The sequence below is a fragment of the Camelus ferus genome, chromosome 15 (assembly GCF_009834535.1).
Source record: "Camelus ferus isolate YT-003-E chromosome 15, BCGSAC_Cfer_1.0, whole genome shotgun sequence".
Taxonomy (NCBI): Eukaryota; Metazoa; Chordata; class Mammalia; order Artiodactyla; family Camelidae; genus Camelus; species Camelus ferus.
Genome location: NC_045710.1, coordinates 10383969 through 10395352, shown reverse-complemented (window position 1 = coordinate 10395352; position 11384 = coordinate 10383969). Strand labels below are relative to the sequence as shown.

General features: G+C 50.7%; 1 protein-coding gene across 3 annotated transcripts; it reads right to left on the bottom strand.

The window, feature by feature from the left end:
• Positions 1–929: 929 nt before the first annotated feature.
• MYCN (MYCN proto-oncogene, bHLH transcription factor) lies at positions 930–6819 on the bottom strand. Of its 3 annotated transcripts, XM_032497060.1 has the most exons (3): positions 6600–6736; positions 4476–5376; positions 930–2435 (listed from the first exon to the last, which is right to left on the bottom strand). In XM_032497060.1, exons 2-3 carry the CDS (start codon positions 5257–5259, stop codon positions 1834–1836), a joined length of 1386 nt encoding a protein of 461 aa, XP_032352951.1. In that variant the 5' UTR covers positions 5260–5376; positions 6600–6736; the 3' UTR covers positions 930–1833. The 3 variants fall into 3 exon arrangements, with proteins under 3 accessions (XP_032352951.1, XP_032352953.1, XP_032352952.1); XM_032497062.1 differs by lacking the exon at positions 4476–5376 and having other exon boundaries at positions 6600–6819; XM_032497061.1 differs by lacking the exon at positions 6600–6736 and having other exon boundaries at positions 4476–6172.
• Positions 6820–11384: the final 4565 nt, after the last annotated feature.

The following is an 11384-nucleotide window of genomic DNA, read 5'->3' as shown; positions in this document are numbered from 1 at the left end:
ACTTCTCAGTCCAAAGCTAAAATCTGAGATGAATGAAACCTTAGAGACGTAGCCTTGAGTACCACCTTTCACCTAAAGATATATATATTCGTACAGTTCTGAGAAGCTGAACGCCTCCCAAGCAAGGATACCACCTCCCATTAGGGACTCTGAAATTTCCTCCCAGCTCCACTGTGCACCCCTCTCCCCCAACCCACCAGCCCTGGCTGTCCTCCAGAACCTGCCAAGAATAATCCTGATGCCACAGGGCAGTCCAGACAACTGAAACACCAGTTCGTGTGGCAGGAGCACAAAGTGGGCAGAGCTACACTAACACGGAGCAGTGCCTCTCCTCAAGGGACAAGGGACTTTGATCTGGGCCACACAGCTGTCACTCCCTGAGTTACCTTGGTGAATCAGATGGTGAGTTCTTCAGGGAAGGGACCAACTTCATCTTTATTTTTCTACAGTGCTTAGCATAGAAACTTGCACAGGTCCTAGTAAATTCTGATGAACGTGATCTTCTGGGGGACAAACTACACCCTATGTCAAAATGTAAAGCCAACCGCTAATGGGTCAAAGGTTACCGACACCAAGTACAGCCAAGGTGCACAACTCCATGTCTTAATTTTAATCCTCATTCTAAAGGGTCTGATGTCCTAGCTTAATTTGGTTAAATGGCCAACCTACAGGAAAGTGTTTTGTAAACTATCTGGTGCTTTTGCTGCAATACACAGTAATAACATACGTATTCTGTGTAATCCTGAAGTAGTATCTTAACCTTCCTAAGCGCAGTTCCCTCCACCTCAAGGGGGATAACAGCCCCTCCCCAACCAGGACTGTATAAATATATGATGACTGTGGAAACCAAGTTCTCTCCCTAGGGTATGCACTATTCATGGCTGCATCTTAAGAGTTTAACCGTTGCTATTAAGGAAAAGAAAAGTTGCGTCATTTAATTGCTATTTATTTTCATAAACATGAGGTATTTCAAAGTGCTATAAGATGCAGCACTAAATATATACATTTTGAAGAAATTAAACACAGAACTTTGCATTTACCCAGTTCTATGCACCAAACATGAACAAATACATTAACAGGAAGAAACAGGCTAGGAAAAAGGCATATATATATAGTAAATTTCTTTACAAAAGTTTCTTAGTTCAAAAAGTGATAAAGTAATATCTACTCAAAACTTTCACAACTCATTTTCATACGAAAATATAAGTATCAAATTTAGTTATGTATCAGCATTATACTAAAGTATACAGGCAGTGTAAGAATTAGTACAGTACATAACAAGGATTAACAATAGATTTGTATACAAAACATGCTCCTCAAACATTGAGGTATTACAGTACTTAGGTATGAATTTCCAGTCTAATACTGGCCGCAAAAGCCACCTCTCATTACCCAGGACGTATACAAAAGGCAGGTGTGTCAATGGTATTTACAGAAATGTTCCCCAGGGGTCTCAAATGGCAAACCCCAACGTGGCATCTGCTGGAACTTAAGCACCATTTTAAAAAGGAATGACTTTCTGTCTGGAAACTTGGAACAAACAAGGTGACTTCGACAGCCCCAGAAGGCTCCCCAACTGTCACGGACTCTGACCGCCATCTCGGAGGTGACGCGGAGGAAAACCGCCAGGGCCACCCAGCATCCCATCACACAGGCCCTCTCCCGAGGTCCTGGGAGAACCCCCCATGTCCTGCTCCCCACCCAGATCCAAACTCGACGGGGGACCAATTTGAAAGTAAACCAACATTCTTAATGTCAACACAAGGTTTGTTTAAAAAAAAAAAAAAATCAAAATGTGCAAAGTGGCAGTGACTGTCCAGTTCGGAGAAATGTTTAGCAAGTCCGAGCGTGTTCAATTTTCTTTAGCAACTGCTGCTGTCTTGCCTGCAGCTTCTCCTTCTCCAGCAAGAGCTGGTGCTCCTCGGCCTGGAGGGAGTGGACGTACTCGGTGGCCTTTTTCAAAATGACCACCTTGGCGGCCTTCTCATTCTTCACCAGCTCTGGCACGTGGTCCCTGAGCGTGAGGAAGCTGGACCGCAGGTCGTTGCGGCGCTGGCGCTCCAGGATGTTGTGGTTGCGGCGGCGCTCGCTGTCCTCTGAGTCAGAGTTGCGGGGGCTCAAGCTCTTGGCCTTTGGGGGAACGACGCTCTTGAGGGGACGTGGGGATGCTTCGCTCTTTATCTTCTTCTGGGGCGGCGCGTCCTCGCTCTCAACATAGGGCGATGGGGCGGCGTAGTTGTGCTGCTGGTGGATGGGGACGCAGCGTTTAAGGATCAGCTCCCCCGACGGGGCCCTCCCCGGGCCCAGGGCCGCGCTCTTGGGACGCACAGTGATGGTGAAGGTGGTGACGGCCTTGCTGTTGGAGGACCGCCGCTTCTCCACTGTCACCACATCAATTTCCTCTTCTTCATCTTCCTCCTCGTCATCTTCATCATCTTTGAGAACAAGAGGAGAGTTAGTCTCACGGTGAGGCACATATGAATTAAATCGTCTCTCACAGCAGGCCCTGGCCTGTGGCTGGCATTACTCCTCATACTCCTAGCATTTCATCCTCCATTCAGGCTTAAGCAGGTGGCAGAAACAGAAAGAACTTGGCTTTGGAGTCAGACAGAATCCCGGCTCCGTCACATACTAGTTGCATGACCCTGGGCAAGTTCCTTAATCTAAGCCTCAGTTTCCCCAGCTGTGAAATGGGGATAACACCATAGGTTGAGCTGGACAGATAACACACACAGAGGCTCAGTAAATTTATCATCCTCACAGGTCTGCCCCATAGACTTATTTATATTTCCATCCTTAAGAACTGAGGCTCCTCATTTTAGGGGCCTCTTTTAGCCATCTACACATGGTTGAGTCTCATTTTAAGTCAAACAAACCTAAACAATGCAATTAAATACTTTGTCTTCCATGAACATGATGATGTTTACACCATAAGCAGTTTTTCACCTAACAAAGATTAAACCTTAGCTACAAAGTCATCATCCACTGGAGCTCTAAACCCCAGTTCGGTGGCACCTCTTCTCAAAGTCCCCACCAACAGCAACAACAACGTGTAGCATCCCGTGTGCATTTCCCCTCTCTCCTCATCTACTGCCATGCTCGGGTAGAAAATTATTGTTTAAAATGCAAGCATGAAAATCAAAACACAACTTCTGCTTGATCTGAAGGGGACCGGAAAGCTGAACAATTGTGGGATTTGTTCTAAAGCCGAAATGTGAGGCTGTTCCAGTCTGTGGGTCCCTTTAAGCCAATGTTTTGGTTTTCTGCCAAGAAGACAGCTGTTGGAAGGAAGTGCTTCCTCACCGAAAGCTGTCAAGGCACAGACATTAAAGGGACAGACCCGTTCAAACTGGAGGCTTATCACCAAGTTTCCTTCCAGGAACCTCAGATGAATCCGTCCTCAGTCTTGGAGGAAATTGAGGCTTTTTATCCACCTGCATTCTGGCCACACTGGTTTTCAAGGTCCCAGGCTCCCAGCTCCAAGGACAAGGGCCATTCCAGTACTTGGGGAGAGTTCTCCACCTCCAGGCAAAGTCTCGATTTTAACTCTACCCTTCAGTTTAAGTAGGAGCCACACAATAGGACTAATCAGGGTGTGTGCATTCCTGGAGGGCCTGCTGAGGAAGTGCCCGCCCTCACCTTGAAGGGCACCGGGTTACAAAACACAACTCGGATCTGAAATTAGTCCTGGAATTCAGGCTAGAAGACCAAACCAGCCGGCTTCTCATTGCACACTGTAAAGAGCTGGCCCCTTGAGAATGTACACAACCAACCGCTGTTGTACTGGCCGCCAGCTGCTGAAGGGAGGGAGGGAGGGGTGGCCCCACCACTCCCAGCCTTTCAGATCCTTGGCCCGCCTGCTGGCCAGCATATCGCCGCCTGCTGGCCATGGACCAGGAGCAAATAGCCCACCACCCACTGAAGGAGGGGGAGAAGAGTACCCAGGTTTGAAAAAAAATCACATGGATACTCGCCATCTGTGCAATCCCTCCTTTAACTTTCTGCGCCCTGAATAGGATTTTGCACAGGCTTTTCCTTTTTGGGGATCTCTCCATCCCTGATCTGGGCCACAGTCCTTTTCCACCCCTGGGCTAACAGGTTTCTGCCCAAGTAATGCAGCTAGCCATCCCTGAATACCAATCCGGCTTTAGCCATTCAACTTTTCCTAATTTTACTGCTCAGACCATGCTGCAGAGAGACATGGTGGGTAGGGGCACCCAGTGATGGAGTCAGGCTCCGGGCAGGGGCTGAAGGAACTTCAACGAAGGTGAGGCTCTGGAGAACACCCCCTTACACCTTTCACCAGGTCCTCCTTAACCTGGGGATGAAGCTTGAAAAAGCCCACCTCTCAGCCACCAGGACTACTTCCAAAATACTCTCCCCCAAGAGCCGAAACCCATGAACAGCAACAAACGGAGCGCCATCCCCAGCCCCAGGACCTCAGGGAGGCAGTCGGACCCTGGCTCGGTCTTTACCTGAGTCGCTCAGGGTGTCCTCTCCGGAGGTGCTGAGGGCCTTGTCACCGCCGCTGGCCGGGCGACCGCCTGCGCGCGGAAGTGTGGCCATCGGAGCTCCCGCCGGGGCTGCGGCGCTCGCCCCCGAGGCGACCGCGGCGCCTGCCGCGGGGGCACCGGCCGGGGTGGCGGGCGCGGCTTCGCGCTTGTTCAACGGGAATGGGAAGACCACAGCGGGATCCACACACTCGGCAGCCGGGTGGGCGAGCTCGGCCGGCAGGGCGGCCCCAGCGCGGCCCGTCCCCGCAGACACCGCTCCGTGCCCGCGGCCCGCGGGGCTGGTGGCGCCGGCGCCCTGGGCCGGGGCTGCGGGCCCCGCTGCGTGCGGCCGGCCGTGCTGCAGCTTCTCGCTCACAGCGCGCTCCAGCTTCTCGCGGGCCGAGAAGCCGCTCCACATGCAGTCCTGGAGGATGACGGGGTTGGGGGTGAGGCCGCCCAGGCCCCCCAGGCCGAATGCGTCCTCCTCGGCCGGGTTGCCCCACAGGTCGGCCTCGGGCAGCAGCATCTCGGTGGCCCAGTTCGGGGGCTCCGGGCTGTGCTCCGGGAAGGCACGGCTGGGAGACAGCGGGGGCGTGGGCAACAGCTCAAACTTCTTCCAGATGTCCTCCCCCGGGGGGGTCGAGTCAGGGCCGCCGAAGTAGAAGTCATCTTCATCCGGGTAGAAGCAGGGCTGCAGCGAGTCAAACTCGAGGTCTGGGTTCTTGCAGATCATCCCCGGCATGGTGGACGCGGTGCAGCTCGGCATCGGCTCGCCTCCTGGCCGCCGAATGAGGGCTTCTTTTCGCTCCGCTCTTTTTAGTTCGGGGAGTGCTTCCTTCCCGTGGGGGGCGCGGAGGGCGGGGGCCCGCGCCAACCTCCGACACTGCAACCGACAGACACACCAGGAAAGGGTTGGCAAGCGGAGCCGGATGGGGTGCGGGGGGAGACAGCAGCGGTCACCCCCCTCTCACCCGGTTCCTCAATCTCTCCTCCAAAGCCCCCCACTCCGCCCAATGCTCCCGAAGGTGGAGGAAGTTGTGTCTTCTCGCTCTCTCCCTCCCTCCTTTTGTGTACAAGCTGTCTACGACAGGGGGTGGGAGGGGGCATGCAGATGCGGGGGGTGGTGGCGTGGCTCTGCAACTTTGGAAACTGCCATTTCATTCACACAAGGCACTGCCTGGGGGAGGGGGCTGTTCCAGGCTGCAGAATTCTAGCTCCCACCAGCTCGCCGACAACCCCGGTTGCACCCAAGTCAGGCCAGCTGCTCAAAGGAAGCCTGGGGCTCCAACCCGGCTAATAGGTATAGGATTTGGAGTACCCTCAATTCCCCCTTTTGTAAAATTGCAACCTCCAGAGTGCAAGCGATAATGGGGGTGGGGGGTGGTTGGGAAACTTTGCAAATGGAAAAATCCTTTCTCTAGACCGAGACCAACAGCAAGCACTCAAATCCAGAACCCACTACCCCCGATTTTGAGCAGACGTCTCCCGGCATTTACCCGCTGCAGGAAATGTACTGCCAATAGCTGATTTTGAACCTCTCTAACCCCACCCCCGCTGTTCCAAACCCCCAACAACGTCCTCTTAAAGGGAGAGGTAAGAGCCTGAACCCCAGTCCCTGGGAATGGTTCAGGGGCACCAGCGCGGGGAGGGTCGCCGGGAGAGCCGCGCGTCCTCTCTGAGCTGGAACAGCGGTGACCCAGATTACCACCGCAACGGCCTCGCCCTGCTTAACCCTCCTCTTCTTCCTCTGGGAGAACCCTTTGGAGAAGAACCCAGCTTCGGGGTGGGGACGCACCGGCTCCCCGTCAGCTCAAATGCAGACAAATGTTCTAAGAGAAGGGTGAATTTCTTTTCGATGAAGCCATTACAACCCCTGGCAAGGGCAGTAAAAGGATTAGGGCGGGTCTCTCTCAGCCCGGGAGCCTTCGGAACTGGAACTGGCTTTTCAGGGAAAACCCCGAGATGGTTTTGTTTCGGAAGGAGAAACAGTCCCCTGGGCATTAGTCGGGCGCCCTGTGCGCCAGCCGCGATCGGGTCCGGGGCTTGCCTTCCCGCCGCGCTCGCAGCTCCCAGGGCGCCGAGCGGTTTGCAACCCCCGCTCCTTACCTCCCGCCGACTGCCGGGGATCCAGAGGCGATCCTGTGCGGGGGTCCCCGGGTGGCCAGGGGGCGGGGGGTGGTCCTCGGGTGGTTGCAGTCTGTGCGCGCTTGCGCCTGGCTAGCGCTAGCTCGGCTCCAACCCAGTTCCCAGGAGCCCCCCGCATCCACCCAGCGCGTCCAGACAGATGACTGTCACTGGCTGCGCTTTGAAGCTCGGGGGATATTATTAACTGAAAAATCTGACACACCCGGGGGGCGGGGAGAGAAGGGGGCTGCGGCACAGACAAGGGGGAGGGAGAAAGGCAGAGGAAAGCGGCTTTACCCCGCCCTCTTGATTTCCATAAAAATCAGGGGAGGCGCCAAGGCTTTCGCGCCAAAAGCCACTTGCTTTTCTTCTTTGCAGAGAGGAGGCTGCAAGGCTGGGAAGCCCGGGGCGTGCTCCTCCCGCCCTTTTAGACCCCCGGGCTTGTACCCGGTGCACTCTGCGAACCAGCTGCGTGCCGAGCGGTGCAATGCAGCACACACCCTGCGGGCCTGGCAATTGCTTGGCATTTAAATAAATTTTTTTCGGGAGGGCTTCGGGGGTGTCGTTGGGGTTAGGGGGCGATTCAGAGGCTCCTAACCCAGTTCCCGCCTGGGCTGCTTGTGTGTGCACGGCTGAGCGGGAGAGGAAAGTCCAGCGAGGCTGTGCGGGAGGGGTTGGGGAGGCTGCTTGTGTGTGATCTCGGAAGGGAGGCTGGATCGAGGATGCAAAGTGGGAGGGAGACGTCCTAATAGGACGCGCCTATTTAGGAACGAGACCGCAGGATGTTTCCAGTTTTAAATTGAAAGGAGAGGGGCGCCCCCCTTGTTTGAAAATAAATAAATAAGTGCGGGCTACGAGGGTGGCGCCGCGGCAGTTTATCCGGCCGAAGGCGACACCTCGCGGAGACCGAGCAGAAAGCTGATCTGCAGGGCCTGGTCTTGGGAGCACGAAGTAGGGCCACCCGCCGCCCCCGGCGCACTGTCCACCCTTCCTCGCCACGGCGCGGGAGGTGGCAGCTCGGCTCGGCTTCCGAAGGGAATGGGTGTGAGGCTCCCGAAACCGTCCCCATGGGCTCCCAAGATAACCTTTGAAAGCCAGCGTTTTCCCGCGGATCAGGTTCACGTAGGAATTGCGGCCCACACCTCCTGGAGCCCAAACCTCTGCTCAGAAACTTTGGCTTCAAAGTGCTGGAGGCAAAAAGTCAGGCTGCTATCACTACTTAGCCTCTGTGTGCCTCGGTTTACTCAATTGTGAAATGGAGTTAGTAATGGTGCTTACCTCATAGGGTTGTTTTGAGCAATAGTCTTGAAAGTGCCCAGCACAGGACCTGTGTTGGGTGTCAGCTATTGTTATTGCCAGATTCTGATGAATTCTTCCAGGGAAGTTTAGCATCCCACACCCACACCTCCACCGCGGCTACCAAATCCTCACTCTGGTCAAGCTTTCCTGCAAGTGTTGTTTGAGGGTTGACACGGTTAGAGATTCTTGCTCTTGTCCCAAAACTCCCCAGGAACAACCCGAGTCTCCTGGCCTGCTCCCTTCACAAACAAATATACAAGGAATTGGGATTTCCTCTTGGAAAATGTTCCTTTTGGGAGTTCGGGGTTGGGAGACCTGGCCCCCGGATTGAGGTGGGAAGGCGTCTCCACCCTGTTTCCCAAACTGGAAATGCCATTCAGCCTCTCCATTCACCTCCACATTCAAACTAGTTGCGGGTGAGGATGCAGAGGGTCAGGGGGCAGACTGTAAAATGCTCACATATTAGCATTTGTGAAGGTTCTTCCAAGCCCTTGATGCCTACATAATTTGGGGGAGAAGCAGGTCCCCAGAGTCCTAGGAAGTGGCCCATGAAAGAGGATGATCTGCCCTTCCAAACACCTTTATTATTATTATTTCCTTCCCATATGTAAAGCTCTAAACCTTTGCAAAAGCCCTTAACACCCCCACTTTCTGCTTTTCCCTAACCCCCTAATTTAAACCAAGCCCTCCTGCTGTATTCTCTCCCAAACATCCTGGATTTTCCTTAAGAACACTTAACCTTCATCTGTAATTATATACGCCCGGGAGAATTTGTTTAATGCCCGCTTTCCCCAGACACTGTGAGGAAACAGGCTGTCTTCCTCACCAGACCTGTGTCTATTCTGCTCAGAGGAGCATCCTCAGAGCAAAGCAGATAAGCGTATACAGTGAGGACTCAAGGCAGAGATCGCTTGAATGGGTCCTTCAGAAGCAGCCAGCTCTTCGAAGGGAGTTTCTGTTTATCAGCAACAGAGGGAAAGAAATGAATGCCACTCTAGGACCTTAAGGTTCTAAAGCAGCAGCCCCAGGAGGGCACTCAGAATTGCCTGCCCCACCTTTTTTATCAGAACGGCAGGAGGATGGTTACAATGGGCCGGGATGTCCCCCTCTCCCCCGTTACACTTAAAAGTCCTACCTGTCCTCTCTCACCAGACCTGTGGCCTTCACCACGTCATTCGTCCTTCATCAGGGGACAAAGGGGGGCAGAAAAAGAACAGACCTGGTTACTCTATGCCTCCAAGCAAATCATGTATTCTTCCTGGACCTCAATCTCTAATCTCCTCCTTTTAATGCAAACTAGTAATTACTGACAGGTCTGAATTTGAAGTTTAACAGAATGATAAAATTCAACAAGTATTTATTGGTCCTTTCATTTGCAAATGGAGAGATAAAAGACTGTGTCCATGGAGAAAGCTTGCTCCTGCTGGTTCCTCATCTGCTTGTAGAGAAACCTGCGAATTGCTCTTAAAATTGTTGAAACACCCTCAGACTATAGGGACACACACGAAATACATCTTTAGATGACTTGGAAGACAAGCTCAGCCTGCGTCGACTGTCCAGATTCAGAACAGAGATGAGTGAAGGCTGAGCCTCAATGAGCTTATTATGGGCTGAGGGAGACACACCTGAAATAGACTAACATATAGGATTTGGTTTATAAATAAGATTTTTGAGGGAGGAGAATGTTTTAGTCTACAAATCTCTTCTTCATTAAAACAAAAACAAACCACATACACACATTCAGAAAGGTCCAACCCATGACTGCCTGGGAGATCAAAAATCCCTCAATGTTTTTCCCGGATCATGAGTTAAACATCTTCTGGGTCCAGCTTCAGGGACCACGGTTTCTCCTAGGAACTTTACTGGGTCTCTCCCTGCCAGGAAAAAAAAAAAGTGTATCTTTGCTGATTAAATGCTTTTTAAATCCCTGACTCTTCATTTAGAATAAAGTAAAGCTAGCTCTCCGACTTAACCAGTTACCGAGGATTTAATTAATTAATTAACTTTTAAAAACCTAAATTGAAGAGTTAAGTGGAAAAACTAAGAGGATAAAAGTAAAGAAAATATAGATTGGAGTTCTTTCTAAGACTGGTAACCCAGAAACACGGAAGGAAAACGTTAACATATTAGACGACAATAAAAATTTTAACTTAGAATTATAACACATCCTAAACAAAATCAAAAGACAACAGTGTGATAGAAAAATACTTGCCTCATCTATAAGAGACAAAGAGTATATCCTCTGTTCACAAAGAGCTCCTACACATTGACTAGAAAAACAGCCCGTTAGAAATATGGGTCCAGGATAAGAGTAGGTAATTCACTGAATAGGAAATGCAAATTGTCCATAAACATATGAAAAGATGCTCAGCTTCACTAGTAGTCAGGGAAATGCAAATTAAATCTCTAGGAGATTAACATTTTTGGGTCTAGCAGATTGGCCCAAGTGTTGGCAAGGCTGGGAAGGGGGGTGGGGGCCCTCTCCTACACTGTTGGCATTCCAGCCCCCAAAGTAAAGGCAATCCCAGTTTTCCAAATCCATCCTACAAGAAATAATAAAATAAATACATAAAAATACATAAACAAGAACCTGTGTAGCAGCATTGTCCTCAATAACAAAAATACCGTAAATAATCTAAATGCCTATCCATAAGAAAGTGGTTGAATCTATTTTAATATATTCATGCAGTGAAATAATGTTCAACCGCTAAAAATGTGTCAGATCTCTAGGTATGGACTTGGAAATATCCATGAGTTTGAAGGGAAATAAGCAAGATCTAGGTCAGTGGACTGCCATGTTGGATATGTGTGCACTTAGATTTGTCTGCATAAACCCAGCAACAAATTAGGTGGAATGTGCAATTTGTTAATACTAATTTACTCTGAAGAAGGGAATCACGTAGAGGGAGAAACTTTCTCCTTTATGAACTATTTTTGAACCAGTGGGATTAAGAGTAAATTTAATTTCTCATTTGGTTATTTTTCAAAACAATATTTTTGTTGCTTCCCAGGACAGCTAACCACTAAGCTGATCATTTGGGGGACGTAAAGGATCCTTTTGAGAAGCCTAAAAGCCTCCCCAAAGTTCCCCTTTGTTTCCCAGACTGGTTGGCATTCTTTCAGACCAAACTTGTGCTGAACTGAGTCAGCTGAGAGTGGGTTCAAAGAGGCAAAATGGCACTGGTTTAATTAGGATTCTAATCAAGCCAACCAAAGCCATTTAAAGGATATGATGGTGGATGAGCCCAAGGCAAGACATTTATTTTTGACTTCTGAGGCTGGAGGAAAATTTGAGATCCAGCATTGAGAGAGTTTTGGGGGTGGGGAGTTTTGTTGGTAATGGCACAATTATGTTTACAGCAAAAATTATCCTCATTGAATGCCAGTAATTTAATTATAGATTTAGAAAATGAGAAGTGTCCAGTAGGCTCTGTACTCCCCTCAAAGATTGATTTCGCATCCTTTGAG